Raw genomic sequence first — 18,591 nt, forward strand, 5'->3', positions numbered from 1 at the left:
CCCAGATCTAGAAAATTCATCTCTTATATTACAATCATTATGAAATCTAATGCTGAAAATTAACAAGTAGGGGATGTTCATAAAGATTATATGAAATATGAGGGGAGATGGGAATAGTTTCTAATAGATATTGAGTCTTTTTAATATTCCTCAAACCTTTTGAGAGGTGAGAGATAATATAATAAAATTATATGTGTAAATAATATATAAAAATAACAATAAATTATAATATAATTAAATATTATTTTATTTTTAATTTTAAACTTGTTTAATTATATGATAACACGTCATTATTTATATATAAAATTATATATATTATTTGTACACATAATAGTTTTCTAAATAATAAATTATCATTGTTTATATATAAAATTATACATATATAATGTATGCATATAACACTCTTCTAGATAATAAGTCTCTTTTTAAAAAATAATATTTTATTATATATTTTCTCACTCTTGAAATATAAATTTTAATTTTTCTTGATTGCATTAATTTTTTTTTTCTAAAATTGCTCTTTTAAGAATAGATGAACATCTATTATATATATATATATATATATTTTTGGGCATTTACACGCAGAAAACTTTGTAATGATATTTGGATAATAGAAAGTAGAAACACCAATTCAATCGGTATCTTCACCCAACAACAATTCATAATGACAAAAATACCTTCTTCGAATAATAAAAAAGTAATTTGAAAAGGGTATATCAGTCATTCAATGTTAAATGGTTTATCCGAACCCAAAGTCTAAATCAAATGCACGTCATCAACAAGGAAGTAAAACGGAAAACTGGAAAACTGGAAAGCTAGAAACTGAACTCAGAAGCTTGAATAGAAAGCCGGCAAAACATGAATCGAAAACGCATACAAAAAAAGCAATCTTTTGGTTGCATCACATCTTAAAATCTTATTTCGATATTACAATCTTACTACAGAAATCATCTTTAGCTTCAGCTTAAATTGGAATATATTACCATAGATAAATAAATAGTGAGGTATGACTAAAGTCTTATTTTTTTTCTTCTAAATTTCATTTTCTGCTTGTATTATAGGCATATTTATGTTTGAATCTCAAACGGGGTTTGCTTACTTTTTTATTATTTATTGTGTTGTTTTATTATGATGTGGGATTTTCTTTTTATTTTTGTTGAGGTGTTTGTTGTTATTGCAAAGTATGATGGAATGTTGTGGAGTCTATTTGTAACTGAATTGGTGGAAGAAGAGGAAAATGAAGGTTATTTTTTGGATTTTGGAGGGTGAAAAATGGTTGTTTAATTTGTTCTCTGAATGATGTTCGAGATGTTGAAGGAGGAATGGTGAGGATTTTTGTATTATTGAGCGATGAAAATATATTTCTACTGGTTAGATGTTGGGTAAAGAAATGTTGAATCTAGGTTATGCCATTATGAATTTTGTGGGTTTAGATATAAAAAGATGTAATTTTGTACGGTATTGGTGTTAATAATTTGCAAAATCAAGTCAAGTCTGCTTAGTGTAAAAGCCATACCATATGGAAAGAATTTGTCATTTCCTTCATAGAAATTAGAGTTAATATTTCTTATTTATGAGCTAAATATCTACCGATAATTTATGTATGGTTGTTCTTGTTTTATCCGTTTATCGCACTGAAGAACTATTTTGTGCCGAGCAGTGGTTTTTGTGAAGTCTTTCTACATTTGAAGTGGCCACATCCTTTCAGTGGTCCTTGAGGGATCTTGCAAAAAGGAACACTTGTTATCATTCATTGTGTCCTTGCAGAAGGGATGGTCTTTCAGTATGGAGCGAAATGAGGTGAAGGCTGGCAGTTCCCATTTAAATGAGAAGCAACCAATAGACAGTTCCACATCTTCTAAAGGAGTTAATAAGCCTAAGGAAGAAGTTGTGACCACATCTGTATTTGTAAATCATGGTAAGTCTTCCACTCGAGATTATATTTACTGGTAATTCCTGTAAAAGTTCTTTTCCTACTTTCAGTAATCCTATGACAAAATAAACATTGCTCAAGGTTCAGGGTACTGAAAGTTATTAAGCTACTACATGTGCCGCCGAAGTCTGTTAGGAAAACATACTATTCTGTTATAATAATTGTTTTCAAAAAGTTTGAGACCAATGTTTAGAAAGGAAAATTAAAAAAAGAAGTATAAGGATCAAAGAAATTGGTGGATCGACTTATCTGAAATTAATACGGAGTATGTTGCTTCTAAGCTGAAAGGTCATTCCCTATGATGTTACAGAACACACTGCTGGTGCCCCACCACTAACACTAGATCCAGTAGTTTTGTCCTCACTGCGATTTGTTCTGATTCAGATTGACTCTGTCGTGGCTTCAGTGAGGCACAATTTAGGTTTATGCTTGAGTTATGGTGCCCTCAAGTCTTGATATAACCCCTCTTTGCATTTAGTCACATGAACTTATTGGTATTCTTATCTCTGTGGAATGTACATGACACTGCATTAAAAAGAATATCCCAAAGTGTTTGTAGGGTCCTTTAGCCGTGGGCTACTAGCACAAACTAATCTGATTAAAGCATGGTCTATTCCTGTAGGGGTGACTATAATCATTAATGATAAGAGCTTTAAGATGCATATCAACAAAGTGATTGACTCACTCATCTCAGATGTGTTTGCATATGCATTTTACTATCATTCTGATAATTTTATAGGAAATAAATCTTCTTTGGTCTTAGGTTTTTGATAAAAGGGAAACATCAAGGAAATCTATAATAAAAAATTGAATCCTGTCTTGCATTTGTATAGCTGTTCCTTTATGCTAAGTGATCCATTGCATTTTTTGCCCCGTGGTTTTCCTTATTATGTTCACAACTGTTATCTGAGTTTAACCTGGTTGAATTTTTTAAGCAGCGGAAATTTCTTGGCATGAGAGTCGAAGAAAGTGGGTAGGGGATCAGTCTCAACAACAACAAAAAGTGGCCAAGGACCCAATTATAAGGTATAATTCTGGATATTCTTTTATATCATTTAGTTGCTTGGAAGTTGTTGTTATGAGTTGCCGCAGGTTTTAGTGGCACCCAAGTAATAATTGTGGCAATCCAATCTTTCTTTCCATCATAATTCTTGTCGCATTGACAGATGAAGGGGAATAAGATCCATGCCCAAATCTTAATAGAATTTGGAGTGCTTTTACGTTTTACCCTCAAAGGAGTGCTGCATGGTTCCCATTGATAATTATATAAAGTCTAATTGTCTTGAACATAAAAAAGAATGTTAAGTTTCACTATTATATATTATATAAGTGAATAATCCAGCACCATTGTTTGTTTACAGCACCTTGGGGAATTATCTCAACATGAAAAAGCTGTTACCAAAACCTTTTCTTTTCTTTCTTCTCTTACCCACTTTTGTCTAATGGATATATTACTGTATACTGATTTCTTGTGTAGTTTATGTGTCCAAGTAAATCAACTGCTACATGGAAATTAACTGCTATAGTTTTTTTCCCAGCTGGTCGACAACATATGAAGAGCTTCTCTGTAATAATCAACCTTTTCCTGAGCCAATCCCTTTGCCGGTAAGCTTATTTTCCAGAAACATACTCACCGCAATTACATTTATTTCTTATAGCTGGGTAATACATTTTTAAATCCAATGTCAAGATGTTACCATTGCTGGTTTTGATCTGAAGATAAAAAAAGTTTATAAACCTTGCTCGTTGATGACCAGAATTCCCTATCTTGAATTGTGGTTGTTGCTTTGGCTAACTGCTTAAGTTAATCTCATTGATGGTGGAATTTGCAGGAAATGGTTGACTTCTTGGTTGATATTTGGCATGATCAAGGGCTGTTTGATTAGTTAAATGTTAACAACAATCTAGTATTGAGATAAAGAAGGATAGAGGAGTACTGAACATTTCGGGTGCAGTATATTTCGAAGCTGATTCTTCCATACACATCAATATGGTAGTGATTTGTCAGGATTGTTTGTTCCTTTCTTCCCATTTTTTCCTGTTGAAGTTACTAAATTGGAATTTTGGCAGTAACTTTCATACGAAATTGTTGTATCAAATTCATTGTAATTGAGACATATGGGGATAAATATGGTCTTACTTTTTCTATGCATTGAGAAATAATGATACATAAGGGTTTAATCAAGGCATATACTATTTAAACATGCACAAACTATTAAAATGTATAGGGTAAAAGATGATGCTCCAACACCAATTTGCATTATTATTTTCATTGGCAATATTTGTTTCATGCACCAACTGATAAATTGTTAACTTTTACTCGCTTTACCGCAATAAAATGACATTGTTTCCCAGCAATTTTCTCAGAAAACAAACATGGAATATGAGAAAATAAAGAAGCTTTGAACTTACTATGCAGATCATTCTCTTCCTCAGTTGTGATACTGCTACAGATAAAAATCATAATTTTTTGTTGATTACAGATAAAGTGAAGAGCATGTTAAAGCCTAAATCTAAGTTCTACATTTATTTTGCAGGAAGAAGCAATTGCAGAGGGTGCGGATGATGAGGAACTAGAAGAACTAAGGGTTAGGCTTGATAGAGGTCATAGTTTCATTAAATTTTCTTAATTGCTTGTTTCCTCAGTACCAGGGAAAATTGAGTTTCTGGACTGGCAAGGGTTCAAGCCCATTTGGAAATATGGATTTGTTTAGTGGTTTAAGAGTTTTAGGATTTCCACCCGAATGATATCACTTGAACATGATACGTGACTTGCAAATATTCTAAAAAATGCAAGATTGATGAAGATTTCTTGTTTGAGAAGAAATAAAAAGTGGATAAATATATTCTTCATCATAAATGAAATTCTTTTTCCTTTATTCAATCTTTTTTTTAATCTGAATTCAATTTATATAATTCGATAATTCCACTAATATTAGAATTCGGTATCAAATATTCAATATTTCATATAAATATAATTAAATAAAAAATAAAGAAATAAAGTGTGCTAGATTAACCCATTAAATTACGTGAATATGCATTCCATAAGTCATACCTTTGGGGAGCGTTAATTTAAGGCTCTTGTCAATCATGATTAGATCGTGTGGCGTGTACTTTTCTTAATGGTAGAACCCTTTACACGGAATCCTAAGCGGTTCCCAACTTCCTCCACCCAATAAAATATCTTTGATCAGTTATTCCGCATCCACTCATCCACGCCAAAGCAACAGCTATACCTTACCTTTATTTTCAACAATGTCATAATAATATCTACACAAAATCCATTATTAAACCATATTAAAATAATATATATTTCCAATAACACCCTCCAGCTAAATGGTATGTACAAAAGATAAGAATTTCACAGCGGCAAAAACATTCTTCCGTTGTAAAAATAAGATCGTCAACAACTAACATTCCCTTAATTTTGCTACGATTGACGACCGTTAGTTACTGCCACGTGTCGCTTATTCTTCGTCTCCTTTTTTCAAATCTCTTTATAAAACCCCCAGTGTAGGGGGCTTTCATTTCAATTTCTCGCCAAAATGGAGAGTAAACAACTACTTCTCGTCTCAATATTCGTCTCCCTTTTCTTCATCTCGTCTTCGGCCTTTCTGTTGAACGACCGCCGTTTGGGCCGTTCCAGTTTCCCGTCCGTGAATGCCGAGAAGATGATCAGGGAGCTTAACTTGTTCCCCAAGGAAGATGTTAATATTATCGAAGGCCGCCGTGAATCGACACCGTTGTTGGCTGGACCAGGGAAGAAGATCGTTGAGAAGCGGTTTAAGTTTCCGAACCTCGCTGGTGGAGTCTCTGTTGATGACTTGGGTCACCATGCCGGATATTACAAGATTTCTCATTCGCATGACGCTAAGTAATTTTCGAATTTTTATTTTTCAAATTCGAGATTTTCTAGAAGGTTATGAAGGCCTAATTAGACCCTTGAGATACAGATTGTTTATTCTTGAGGTTCAAAAACCGAGGTATTTCTAAGGTTTGGTGGTTGAAAATTTTCAATTTGAGAGACAAAATTTAGCTTTTTCAGAGTAAGAAATTTTATATTTTTTGGTTTCAATCGAGAAATGAGTTATCTGTTTGGGTTTCGTGGATTAGTGGACTATATTGTGAGACAATTATCGTGTTTATTTCAGTGTATAGGGTGTACTAGTTACTTTTTGAATTATTTTTGGTTAATTTTCAAATTTATGAGATTTTTAGAAAGTTGATGTTACTTTTTGGGACTAATCAAAATACTAAAGTTGTGTTGTCTATATTTGAAATTTGAAGATTGGACTGTTATTTGGTTTTAATTAGTCTGTGATTTTTGGGTCACAGAGTCAATTTGATAATCAAAATCTAGGATAAGTGCGCGCACACATATATTTGTTGGATTGCTGCTGAACTATTGCAGTTGTTTTGTAGGATGTTTTACTTCTTTTTTGAATCGCGCAACAGCAAGAAGGACCCTGTTGTCATCTGGTTGACTGGAGGGCCAGGGTGTAGTAGCGAGTTGGCTTTATTTTATGAAAATGGCCCTTTCAGTATTGCAAACAACTTGTCTCTTGTGTGGAATGAATATGGTTGGGATCAGGTACTTTCCATACTTTTTCTTTTGATTTATCATGTTAGCGTTGTGCTACAAGGACTCCTGGTTTCTTTACTATAGAAGTAACATATTCTGTGGTTATCTTACAGGCTTCAAATCTTCTGTATGTGGACCAACCTACTGGAACTGGGTTTAGTTATAGTTCAGACAAACGTGACATTCGTCACAATGAAGATGGAGTTAGTAATGACCTCTATGACTTCTTACAGGTGGGTTTCTTTCTTTCCCTCACATTTTTGTGAATGAAATTTTGTCTAAAGTTTTCCAAATTCAAAAGGAGTTCATGTTATTTCAATTTTTGGGGATGGATAATGGAATACAGGAACATATTATATGCTTAAGATTTGCACTTGAATGATATTGTTATGACTTACTTGGCTCTTCCATACTATTAGGCCTTCTTTGAGGAGCATCCACAGCTTGCAAAGAATGACTTCTATATAACTGGAGAATCATACGCTGGGCACTACATTCCTGCTTTTGCTTCACGAGTCCACCGAGGAAACAATGCCAAGGAAGGAATTCATATAAATCTTAAGGTATGCAATTAGTAACCACCTAAGAGTTGTAAGCAGTCAATTTATTTTGCTATATAACTCAACACAAAATGGCTGAACAGGGATTTGCTATTGGTAATGGGCTAACTGACCCTGGTATACAATATAAAGCCTACCCAGATTATGCTTTGGAAATGGGAATCATTAAAAAATCTGACTATGATCGCATCACCAAGGTTATCCCAGTGTGCGAAACAGCGATAAAGCTTTGTGGTAATTTTGCTTTCTGAGATTGCTTCATTGTTATCTTGTCATTTCTCTTGATTCTCATGCTAAGTAACTGTTTACGGCTTGAATTTTTGCTGATTAAATTTTAATTTTTCCTTTTTAGTTTTAGTCATTTATGTGCGTTAGGTTTTATTTTCTTGATGGATAGTATTGCCTCTGTGGTTAATCCTGTTTTCTTTTCTTGTTTCAGGCACTGACGGCACTCTTTCATGCATGGCTTCATATTTTGTTTGCAATGCCATATTCAGTAGCATTATGGCACTTGCTGGTGATGCAAATGTATGGGGTTTATTTCTTTATCAATTGTTCAAGATAAATAAATATTTTTCCCCGCATTATATGCTTTATTCGAAAGATAGGCAATGATTACAGCAGTTGTTTCTATAGAACTGTTTTGCTGCCAAATCATTTACGTTTTTTGGAAGTCAAACAGTTCCATAGAAGTGGCATAAATTGTCACAACAGTAAGAATCAAGTTTTGTAACAGTGAGGTCCTATGTAGTCAACAACCTGCTGATATGATTGTTATTCTTGATATTTCTACCTTCTTTTCTCCTCCTATTAGTTAAAGTATATTATAGAATAATATATTTACTTATGATACTACTATTGTTTCAAACAAAACAACAGAAAGATCTTAATTTTTACAAGCATTTATCTGTTCACTCTGCAGTACTATGACATTAGAAAGAAGTGTGAGGGGAGCCTTTGCTATGATTTCTCAAACGTGGAGAAATTCCTAAACCTGAAAACTGTCAGGGATGCTATTGGTGTTGGGGATTTAGACTTTGTGTCTTGTAGCCCAACAGTTTATCAGGCTATGCTTGTGGACTGGATGAGGAATCTTGAAGTTGGAATTCCAGAACTTCTGGAGGATGGAGTCAAATTGCTTGTATATGCTGGAGAATATGATCTCATCTGCAATTGGCTTGGTAAGCTTCTAAGCTTAATCTGACAGTGAACATTTAATGGATAAGATTATCTTGGTTTTTGGAAGAAATTACATTATCATTTTACTCTTCTTGATTTTTACTTGGGTGAGTAGGTAATTCGAGATGGGTTCATGCCATGGAATGGTCTGGTAAAAAACACTTTGAAGAATCTCCTGAAGTTTCTTTTACAGTTGATGATTCAGAAGCTGGAGTTCTGAGGACTTATGGGCCGCTCAGCTTCCTCAAGGTTAGTCTCTCTCTTTCTCTCTTGCATATGTGTGCGTGCAAGCACCAATACTTAATAATAGGTGCTTATGGCGTTGCATAATATATCTATCAACAGGTCCACGATGCCGGACACATGGTTCCTATGGATCAACCCAAGGCTTCATTAGAGATGCTGAAGAGATGGATGCAGGGCACCATGGTTGAAGCTCCAGGTCATTCAGAACAGTTGGTGGCTGAGATGTGATTGCTTCCAATTGGTTATCCTATCGTTATAGTACTTTCTAAGACAAATAGGTCACAACTTGAATCTGTCTTTTTCTTTTTAATGTTTTCTTTCTGGTATCTAAGAATTTTGTAAATGTCAGTCTGATAGAATCTTGCAAAACGTGATATTTATGTTGATGTTTTCATAAACATCATCACTAAATCAATCAAGGACAACTATCTGTTTAAATGCATATACATGTTTGCTGTCTTATGATCTGTAAGTCATTGTTCTTTATTGAACTGAAACACTACTCTCAAGCTCTCAACGAGTTATGTCTAAGTACCTTCAAATTTCAACTCGCATTGAGATATTGGTTGTATTTTGAAATTTAATAAAATTACGTGTATACATTTTTTAATATACAATTAGGTATACAAATAATTTGTTATTATATAATTGAGTATTATTTTATTTTTAATTTAAAATATATTTTTATTAGTTTGAGTGACAAAATATAAAATTTTATATATAATTAAACCTTGAATTTAAGTCTCATCTGATATGCTAAGGTGAAACTCAATTATACGGGAAAATTATGGTAACTTGAACCCCAATTACCGCGACAATTACTTTTATATAGTGGGAAGCATAAAGTATGACGGATTAATTTTAGTGACTATTTTATATACGGGTATTTAAAATAAATGTTGTTGGATTTTAATTAATTAAAATGTTCCCAAATAATCATATATATAATGCAGCATGTTGTGTTTCTTGTCTCATCCTTTGCTGATGCTATGGCAACTTGGCAAGCTATTATTGGCTTAAATGGCTTTTGCTATCCAACACCTCTTAACTAACTTAATCTGAGAATATATCCAATTCAACCGTGAGGAAGAGGGATAAACCAGTTCTCATGGCTTCACTTATATGCTTCTCTCCGAATTATCTTCACCCCTCTACTTCACTTTTCATTCCTTTGTTTAAATCAAAACCATTTACAGATTCTCAAATTTCAAAACTCTCTCTTTTTCATTCTTCTTTATCAGCAAGGATTATTACATGCCAAATCAAGCTCAAGCGCCCACCAAGAGCTTTTGATGAAGGTAAACCTATCCTTCTAGTGTCTGTATTTTCATTCTTTTGTTAAACCTTATTTACACTTCCGTATGTCTCTTAACATGGGTTTTGGAACTTTTTGCTTCAGTTTTATCCGTTGCTAGGGCTATTACGTCTGTTGATATCTGCTTTTTAAATATGCCTTTTATGCATGATTACTGTTTCTACTTTAAGTTAATCAACAGTTCTTTTAGATTAACTTGATGTTGAGCCCATTTCTGGGAAGGACAACGATACTTTTGATTGTTTATGTGATTTTTTTAATTTAATGAATTTCTCTAGATGGGTGGAGGGATGTAACTAAATAAAGCAAGTTTCCTCACGAGCCCTTGGAACTTTTGAATTGTTTGAGATTTTTTATTCATATAAACGCATACTCAGTCTTAGATTATGATGTCACAGTAAATAAATAATGGATTTTCATCAATCTTGAACAATAAAATAACATCTTTCATAGCATTAATTGGATAATTTTTGTTGTCGCATTCAAAGGGATTCAAATGTTTGGTCAGAATTTGTAGCTTTGTGCTACTGTTTACATAATCTTTGAGGTTTGCATATGTTGAAAATCAATACCCGTTGGCCAATAATCAAATTTCTGTTCTTGCTGCAGAAGTTCCAAGTGAGTTAATTGAAGATTCGAAGTTTGTTCCTTTAAAAGCTGATGATCCTATATTCGGGCCTCCTGTAAGTTCTGGTTAGTTTCATTCCAGTTCTCAAGTGAATTGTTTCTGGTCAAATTTGTCAAATTTTAACAATAGCCACTGAAGAAGATAATAAAGAGAGTAGTCATTCTTATTTTCTTGTAGTATAAATTATCAAATATTTCACCCAAATGAAGTTAGAATTTGAAAATTCTTTGCTTTGCAGGCTTTGCTATTGCTGGGCTTTGATGTAGAGGAGACAGTGAAGGTGGTCTCTTTCTTGGTTGCATTGTAACATTGTGACATATTTGCTCATTTTATGCACGAAACATGTTGCTAGTACACAATAATATTCATGGCTCCCATCATCAAGTGTGCAGGTTTCTTATGTAAACTGGTTTCGATTTAGTTGCATAACATATGTAATAAAGCCTATGGGCTTTAACAAAATTTCATTACAATATTGTTGCATTCACCAGGCTAAAAATTATATTAAGCAATCTCTATGTAACCCTTTTCTTAGAGACGAAACGTATTGGAATTTCGATCTGTTTTCTGGGAAAATAATGCAATAGTTCATTCATTGCACAGAATGAAACCTTTGTCTCTGAAAGCATCCTGTACAAGAAAATTGGTTCTTAATCACTAACAATTATTTGGTGTTTTCGATGTACAGATACGAGAGCTTTTGACAGAGTTGGATGGTGAATTCATGGAGGTATTTGATTATGCATAGTATTTCTGTGCTCATTTTCCTTGTAGAGTTATAAAAAAAGAAATAAGCAGAATGAAGATTTCTCAGTTGCATTGTCTGCAAAACTTGCAAAACCGAACTTGCTTCTGAAATATTACCATTTTCCTGCACTAAATATATGCATTTTACAAATCAAACTGAACTCAAAATTGTCTAATAAATTCATGCCAATTTGTAATTAAGCCTGTTTACATCCAAAGATTTTCATTTACATGTGCCCAAATTTCCTTTTCATATATTCAAATGCTTCAGTTACAATTGTTGTGAAAGTATTTTCTTGTGCTTTTTTTTTCCCCATAGAAACCAAAAGAGACTGTTCATATGGTGTTTTAGGTTTTATTTTGCACTGAAGACATGGTTGGTCGTTCACTTTGGGAAGCAATGAATACAAAGCAACCCAATTTGGAAGCAGTGAAGGTTGAAATTTCAAACTTGCAGGGGACTTTCTCATATTCCATGTATCTTTTTCTTTTTCTCGTTTTCAAGTCCAAGCTTCAATCCATAATGGATATAAAACATTCCTTTTATCAGCATGATGTTTGGAAAAGCAAAGAGTAGCAAACTGGCAAGTTAATTGGGTTTTCATAGCATCTGATTCAAGTGTAATCTTGCAGTCATTTTCTTACTATGTAATAAGCTTTTTTGTTCTGCAGATTGCAGAGTCACTGCCTCGGATATGCTTCTTATCTGGTCTTAGTGGAGAGGAAATGTTGATGTTCATTGAAGCATTCCCAGAAACAGGTATTCGAGTGAAAAAATATTCAAGCTAAATTTCACATTTCACTTCAAGCTTAACATAATGATGTCAAAAATTCAGAATTCTTATAGAAAGAACTTCTATTTCTTGCATGATCATTGGCCACCAACCTGAAATGTTGATTTAACTAAATGCAGGACTAGAAGTACCAGTATTTGCAGCTCTTGTTCCCAACAGTGCTGATAAAACACTGCAGGAGCTTATAGAAGAGATTATGGGGGACCATGAAATGCTGGTAATCTCATGTTATTTCCACCTTCACATTTGTATTAACGATCTAATCAAAACTACCATTTCACATTAAATTATCATGCAGACAGGAGAGGGATTCAACTCATCGGACGCAGAAGAAGACTAGACACCAAAATTTGAGTTTGGTTCCTATCCATTAGACTCTTCAATCCAATGTTTCAATGCTAAAAGGCATGGCAGTAAGCTAGAAGTAATGTACATCAGCAAGATCTTTCTAAAATTAACTCCTTAAATCTGTGTATTTCCTACTAAAGATGGGAAAGAGAAGATTTTCAGTAGAAATTTCAGGATACCGCAATTACTTGGATGAAGCAATTCACAAACAGTAGAGAAACTAAACATACTGAGATTATTTAATAAATACTTCCGTGCTGAGCAATTCACATCTCACAATTCAAATGCAGAATTCACACAACACAGATCCTCATCAGTATCTTGCCATCAGGCTTATTTCTTATGTCCTCTAATACTATCTGCCAATAAGCATTACTACAAGAGTATCACAATCAATTTAAATAAAAGCAACAAGTAATATAACAAGCAAAAACTACAAAAATTTTTTTTTTTCGGTGGAAATATATTCCTTTCTCTAAAACAAAGTACAAGAATCTATTCATATTGAGGCTATAACCACTTCAGACCTTAGAAAAGCCAGAATACAATCTGCCACCCAGAATACAATACAACATAAAAAAGTCAGCAGTGTTACAACAATGAAAAGAAAAAGACTAATCATTCCATGCAAAATTGCTAAGAAAAATGAAAATCAAGGAACAAGTGATATCGAAGCAAGAAGACTTCCTGGGCAAAATTTCCAAATCACTGTAGTATAAAATAATGGATTGCTGATTACAAAGAGTTCCGAAGTATCATGACAGACTAATTTCATACCGGTGAAATGTAGCATGTGTTGAAGAAGCAACATGAATATTCATAGAAAATTATACAACTAGTAAGAAATAACCAATCTGTTAATAAACTACATCCCCTCTAAGCAAATCAAAACACAACCCAATTATTTTTTTCTTCAGATTCCTCAAACAAACCATTCAACAAAGCAAAAACATTTCCCACTCATTCCAATATCTTCCAAAACAATAATAGGCTAAACAAATCAAAATTCTCTGTACTTCTAATTCTCATGATTAAAGCAAAGAAATTAAAAATTAAAATCAAACCCCCTATAATCAAATTTTGAGTATTTGTAATTAAAAAAAGAAAAAAGTTACCTCAAATTAATCATCTTCACCGCTCTCATCACTAAAGTAACTGACTTTCTTTACTTTCTTCTTCTCTTCAATCTCTTCCTCTCCCATAATCAACCTCTCTTGGGCTCCATCGTCCACAACTGAAGCCCAATTCCCATCATCAAAATCCAGTGCACTCTCATTCTCATTGTCGTCGCCGTCATATCTCCGCCGCGCTTTCTTAGGCTCCGGCCGCTCTCTGGGCCCCAGCTGATTCTTCGGGCACTCGTAACTCAAATGCCCCTCCACCCCGCACTCATAGCACCTCGACTTGTCTTTATAAACCCTCTTTTTTATGAACGACGCCGCGCGCCCGTTATCCGTAGCGATGCTTGCCGTAACTGTGCGGCCGTTGAGGATCTTCCCGTGCATTGCACGCGCGGCCGTCTGCGCGTCGGGGATGGAGACGAACTGGATGAAGGCGACGCCACGTGACTTGCGCGTGGCGCGGTCTTTGAGGACGGTGACCCGAGCGATCTTGCCGAAAGTGGAGAAGAGAGTGTGGAGGTCGGAGTTGGTGAGGGAGTAGTCGAGGTTCGAAACGTAGACCGTTGATTTCGAAGGAGCTAAGCTGTTTGAGCCCTTGGATTTCTTGTGGGGTCCATTGGAAGTGGGTTCTGAAGATGATGAGGTGGCGGCGCTGGATGCGTAGCGGTAGTAGAAAGTTTCATCTTCTTCGTCACTGTGGGTGTTCTTATTTTTCACCATTTTTTTCTGGGGAGACTGACCGAAAACTGTGTGTTATAAAATTTCAATCATCAGGCTTCTATTCACAAAAATTGAGTCAAAATGAAAATTAATTGAAATAAGGCAGAATTTCAATCTCCTACCTAAACTTTAATGAATCTTTCTCCCACCCTTCAAGCTTATTTTTGTATAATTTCTAATAAAATTAATAGTACAATCAAATCACATTTTTCCTTAAATTACTGCCAATGATAATTATTTGAGAGTTGTATGGATAAAATAATAGTTTCAATTTCTAACACGGTGTCAAGATTTTTTTTATTAAAAAGTCTAATTTTAAATGAAAAAATATTTTTTATGTCATTAGTGGTGTACAAGGGCTTTAGGCAAAACCTTGGGTTGGAATAGTAACTTACTCTTACTCGACGGAAGGAATAAAACAGGGACAAAAAGACAAGATATATGCCTCTGGATTTGGATTCGGTGCACCCAGACATAACCTAGTAACAAAGAAGATAACGCTAAGGTAAAGAGAAAGGCACCCTGAAAATATAACTTTTCTTCTTGGTACTTTTCTGTTAGTGATTTTCATTTCTACCTTCTTTTTTGTACTGTGCTTTTTGGTATTTGACGTGCTTACAAAATTTGAGTAAATTGATGATTTTGAGTGATGGGTTTTGCTTGTTACGTGATTTTATAATGTGGGTATTGGATTATGCTTGCTTTTGCGTCTGTTGGAGGATACTTGTTCAAAGAAATGTTTGTGGTGAAGAGCGCTGTGTTGAGGTCTCTTGAATTAGCTGAAGGTTATCGCAATTTATGGCGTTTTGGTGGTCCAATATAGTTTATGTTCAAATAAGATATTTCCAGAACTAGATAGAGATTGAAGAACCGTGTACCAACTTAAGAAATCAAATTAAGATGCTTGATGTGGGCGCTAGGAGGATATTGACCATTGTACTGGCATTTTCCTATCACCAGCGTTTTATGTTTTGTCTAGATTTTCTCTAATGTTCATGTGAGGAAGAAATCAAAATATGTGCCTTTTTTCTTTATTCTTAACTATTACGAGGCTGCCTGGATGCGATTAAAGAAGTATGGTTTTAAGGTTTTTGTAGATTTCGCTTTCAGGACCCTTTTTTATTTTTTATTTTTGTGTCCTGTACATTTATTTTTTTATTTTTTTGGTTTTTGGCTGTCTTGAATCTCTTGATTCATACCGTTTATACATACATATACTATGGACGGCTGGTTCACTTCTTGAAAATTTTCCTACATGTTTATAATTTTTCTACTTTTTTAGATATAAAGTGTGGAATCCTGGAATCTCTTCCCCAGGCAGTTAGACTGGGATGAAGCTTTGTTGATTTGTGTCAAGCATTATAAATCTGACTCTTTGTTTGCCATTCAGGTTTAAATTAGTTGTCACTGAAACTAGTATATGCTTGCGGTTGATATCCTGTCTATCAATTGCACCTAGCCATTGAAAAAACAAATGAAACTTTTGAAGTTAAATTAGACCTCTATAATTCTCGCACTCAAATAGAAGAGATACCCTAAGTGAATCTTGAAGCTAATGATAGTAAATCTGTTTTAGAGATGGTTGGCTGACTTAATACCCCATGAGCTATGACATTATTAATTTCTGAGTGTGGGGAAATCTTTGAAGCTAATATCAATCAAGTGTTGTTTTTAAGTTTCATATGAACTTTTCTTCTGCATCTAGTATATAAAAATTAAGGTGATAAGAGAATGAAACTATCAGATGATACTTTATTTCTAATGATGTTGTTGGAAGGTGCATGTTGTGTATTGCATTAATCTAATTGCAAAAGAAGATATGAGGCATCTGGTAAGGCCATTTCTAAATGGGAACCAAACATGTTGTTAATTTTCTTTCCAATTTTCCAGATCAGCAGTTGAACCATACTGTGTTACCAACTGATTTGTTGGTTACTGTCATTTTAAACTTTGACGTTCATTTTTTTCAGATTAATAGACTTCCTTACTGTTTTCATATGCAGGAAACCCATTTTCTTTATTAGAATGATTTAGAGTGATGTTTTCCACGTTTTTTGTGTGTGGACAAGAACATATGTTTGTTATATTTTTGACAAGTTAGTTGTGGCGATTCATTGTAATTAATTGATGATGAATCAGGAAAAATTACTTAACTAATATTTATATTGAAGGATTTTCCTTTTTATGTTCCATTTAACAATCTCTTTCTTCTTCTCTGATATGCATCTTCCTTTGTTATTTTGGACAAATCAGTGATGAACTGCCATTCACCTCAGGAAGATGCATGGATTCTCCCCTCTTGATGGCTTTGTGGAGATAACTGAAAACTTGGCAGAGATGATCAAATACTTGGGGAATGAGCCCTCTGTAGGGCTTTTCTATATACAGCAGCACACTCAAAATGCTGTACCCAACCTTGTTAGTATCAAGAACAATGTTGTGGCAAAGTCTCATGAAACAAGTTTGCACACTGAAGATTTGGAGGATTCCATCAGCATGTTGAGTTCAATGAAAGAATGTGGTTTCCCTATAGCTGATGATATGATAAAAGACATCAGAAAATCTCTTGCAGTTATGTCATCATCACAACCAAAGAAAGGTTTTGTGCATAAAAGAGCGTTCAGTTTTCAGATGAGAAGTACTGGCTCCTGGAGCCCAGACGCTTGGGGTCGTGGTTCAACTCCTACCCATCCAGATGGTGAACGGAAAACCAATTATTTTACTAATGTATTCAAGTCAGCAAAACAAAAGGCCAGTAATTTCAAGTGGCCACAACTTGATCCAAAAGATACCAGCTTAGCACAGGGCGGGAAACTATTGTCTTATCCCACTCCACCAATATCGGTTGCACCTGTGAGTACAAGTTCTTCTCGGGCAGATATGGAATCTGATGAACTGCCTCTGTCGGGTCAGGTTGCAGATGACCATGATGAGAAAGAAGCAGAAGGAAAGGAGGTAAAAGCTGATGATGTCAACATTTCACCCAAAAATTTATTGTCCTTGTCAGAAAGTTACTATGATTTTAAAGCAGATAAAGAAGCCAAACTTGAAGAATGGTTGGGAGGGGCTGAATGTAACTCAGATATCTTTAAGAAAGCAACTGATGTCTAAGGCAGAGAGGACTTTTATCAAAGCTTTAGGTTGTAAATACAGTTTGTTATAAATTTGCCCCTGGATAATGATCACATACTGCTGTTTTATTGTGCCACCAGATATTCATCAATTAGGTCTGTTTGGTGTCAACTAAAAACTCTGCAGTTTCTTATTTGAACTTCTCGATGATGGGTCCCAAAATATATCAGTGATGGTGTATTTTTAGGACTACTGATCATGAGAACGTTACTTCAGTGCCATGCATCTACTGTTCGTCATGTACAGGAAAAAATGTATCAATCATAGACTCCGAGGCAAATCCATCTATGAAATGGCAACACAGCTGCCTTCTAAACAGCCAGCCATTGAATTTTTAAGTTTCATGCCAAGGCATTTGTTATCTTTGTTAAGTGATTGGTTTCTTTGTCTGATCGCTAGCTAAATGCAACTTAAGTAACTTTTGGCTGATTTTGCCCTTCTTGTTTGCAGACATCAAATCCCAGAAGAAGTGAATAAACGTGGAGATTGGTATTCCAAAAAGTGAGATTAACTTGGGTTCTGAAGGAATTCTAGACAGCAATTTGTTTGGCATCAGTATAACAATTATTATGCCCAAATTGGAAGACCATGTGAAATCTGAAGTGGAATCTTACAAAAGAAAACTCATATCAAAACAGGGTGACAATAGAAATTTATTTATACAAATTTCTTATCATTAGCAATAAAAGATACAGCGCAGACGATGAAATAATCTTTTGTCAACTGCAGAATATATAATCCACAAGCTGCCAGAGACTAGCTTTTCTGAGCTGAAGTTGCACATTGCCGGTATTGGACTTGGGAGCTTTCAACAAACTTTGACGTCTGCCAATTACAAGCTTGAGTCACACAGTGCTGGGCCCAAGATTTCAACACTAGAGACTCGAAAAATCCAAAGTGAAGCAGCAGTCACTGCATTGCCGGATGTAGATCAATAGGCAGACAGTCCTTCATGTCATAATGCTGCATCCTCATAAAAGGTTTAATTGGTAACGGTAATCAGACTAGAAGCCATGCTCAAATTCCTTCCCACTTAGCCAGAGGCCCAGATCCACACAGGTCTCCAGTTAAAACAATACGTACGATGAATCTGAGAAGGATCAAGGCTCAACTTTTGTTCGCTTACACTTCTGGAAACCCGTATCTCCACTAAGCAACCAGCTTCATGATTTGTAGGCATCCACAGTCAAATCAGGTGGCTGAGATACCGTCCTTGGTAATTCATGGACCGTGAAGAGAAATGGTTAAGAACCGTAACAAATTTCTTTTATGGATCCAAGAAAGAA

The 18,591-nt window shown here is 34.7% G+C and overlaps 5 protein-coding genes across 18 annotated transcripts; 4 read left to right on the forward strand and 1 right to left on the reverse strand.

The window, feature by feature from the left end:
* The first annotated feature begins 755 nt into the window (after positions 1 to 755).
* Positions 756 to 4,817, forward strand: LOC123192600. 6 transcript variants are annotated; one of them, XM_044605209.1, is made up of 6 exons: positions 758 to 1,004; positions 1,162 to 1,325; positions 1,661 to 1,918; positions 2,869 to 2,959; positions 3,472 to 3,538; positions 3,766 to 4,118. In XM_044605209.1, the coding sequence occupies exons 3-6, from the start codon at positions 1,786 to 1,788 to the stop codon at positions 3,817 to 3,819; spliced, it is 345 nt and encodes a 114-aa protein (XP_044461144.1). In that variant the 5' UTR covers positions 758 to 1,004; positions 1,162 to 1,325; positions 1,661 to 1,785; the 3' UTR covers positions 3,820 to 4,118. The 6 variants fall into 6 exon arrangements, 5 of the variants coding, with proteins under 5 accessions (XP_044461142.1, XP_044461144.1, XP_044461143.1 ...); XR_006496904.1 differs by lacking the exon at positions 1,162 to 1,325 and adding an exon at positions 4,471 to 4,817 and having other exon boundaries at positions 3,766 to 3,926; XM_044605207.1 differs by lacking the exon at positions 1,162 to 1,325 and having other exon boundaries at positions 756 to 1,004; positions 1,768 to 1,918.
* A 639-nt stretch (positions 4,818 to 5,456) lies between these two features.
* Positions 5,457 to 8,942, forward strand: LOC123193380 (serine carboxypeptidase-like). Its single transcript, XM_044606329.1, has 9 exons — positions 5,457 to 5,807; positions 6,356 to 6,524; positions 6,629 to 6,748; positions 6,935 to 7,078; positions 7,159 to 7,309; positions 7,515 to 7,603; positions 7,998 to 8,256; positions 8,370 to 8,503; positions 8,600 to 8,942. Exons 1-9 carry the CDS (start codon positions 5,479 to 5,481, stop codon positions 8,726 to 8,728), a joined length of 1,524 nt encoding a protein of 507 aa, XP_044462264.1. The 5' UTR covers positions 5,457 to 5,478; the 3' UTR covers positions 8,729 to 8,942.
* A 531-nt stretch (positions 8,943 to 9,473) lies between these two features.
* LOC123193297 lies at positions 9,474 to 12,525 on the forward strand. 4 transcript variants are annotated; one of them, XM_044606180.1, is made up of 8 exons: positions 9,487 to 9,798; positions 10,425 to 10,498; positions 10,682 to 10,723; positions 11,132 to 11,173; positions 11,543 to 11,647; positions 11,863 to 11,950; positions 12,104 to 12,201; positions 12,283 to 12,525. In XM_044606180.1, the coding sequence occupies exons 1-8, from the start codon at positions 9,609 to 9,611 to the stop codon at positions 12,322 to 12,324; spliced, it is 681 nt and encodes a 226-aa protein (XP_044462115.1). In that variant the 5' UTR covers positions 9,487 to 9,608; the 3' UTR covers positions 12,325 to 12,525. The 4 variants fall into 4 exon arrangements, 3 of the variants coding, with proteins under 3 accessions (XP_044462115.1, XP_044462117.1, XP_044462116.1); XM_044606181.1 differs by having other exon boundaries at positions 9,492 to 9,798; positions 11,543 to 11,626; XR_006497048.1 differs by lacking the exon at positions 12,283 to 12,525 and having other exon boundaries at positions 9,474 to 9,798; positions 11,543 to 11,774; positions 12,104 to 12,148.
* Positions 12,526 to 12,546: 21 nt separating this feature from the next.
* On the reverse strand, positions 12,547 to 14,237 carry LOC123193296 (U11/U12 small nuclear ribonucleoprotein 31 kDa protein). Of its 4 annotated transcripts, none has more exons than XM_044606177.1 (2): positions 13,448 to 14,237; positions 12,547 to 12,691 (listed from the first exon to the last, which is right to left on the reverse strand). In XM_044606177.1, the coding sequence occupies exon 1, from the start codon at positions 14,171 to 14,173 to the stop codon at positions 13,454 to 13,456; it is 720 nt and encodes a 239-aa protein (XP_044462112.1). In that variant the 5' UTR covers positions 14,174 to 14,237; the 3' UTR covers positions 12,547 to 12,691; positions 13,448 to 13,453. The 4 variants fall into 4 exon arrangements, with proteins under 4 accessions (XP_044462112.1, XP_044462114.1, XP_044462110.1 ...); XM_044606179.1 differs by having other exon boundaries at positions 12,547 to 12,707; XM_044606175.1 differs by lacking the exon at positions 12,547 to 12,691 and adding an exon at positions 12,787 to 12,881.
* Positions 14,238 to 14,526: 289 nt separating this feature from the next.
* LOC123192610 (BLOC-1-related complex subunit 8 homolog) lies at positions 14,527 to 17,381 on the forward strand. 3 transcript variants are annotated; one of them, XM_044605221.1, is made up of 2 exons: positions 14,527 to 14,678; positions 16,427 to 17,381. In XM_044605221.1, the coding sequence occupies exon 2, from the start codon at positions 16,454 to 16,456 to the stop codon at positions 17,282 to 17,284; it is 831 nt and encodes a 276-aa protein (XP_044461156.1). In that variant the 5' UTR covers positions 14,527 to 14,678; positions 16,427 to 16,453; the 3' UTR covers positions 17,285 to 17,381. The 3 variants fall into 3 exon arrangements, with proteins under 3 accessions (XP_044461156.1, XP_044461158.1, XP_044461157.1); XM_044605223.1 differs by having other exon boundaries at positions 14,529 to 14,678; positions 16,450 to 17,381; XM_044605222.1 differs by having other exon boundaries at positions 14,630 to 14,719.
* Positions 17,382 to 18,591: the final 1,210 nt, after the last annotated feature.

This window comes from Mangifera indica, chromosome 12 (assembly GCF_011075055.1).
Source record: "Mangifera indica cultivar Alphonso chromosome 12, CATAS_Mindica_2.1, whole genome shotgun sequence".
In the NCBI taxonomy this organism is placed as follows: domain Eukaryota; kingdom Viridiplantae; phylum Streptophyta; class Magnoliopsida; order Sapindales; family Anacardiaceae; genus Mangifera; species Mangifera indica.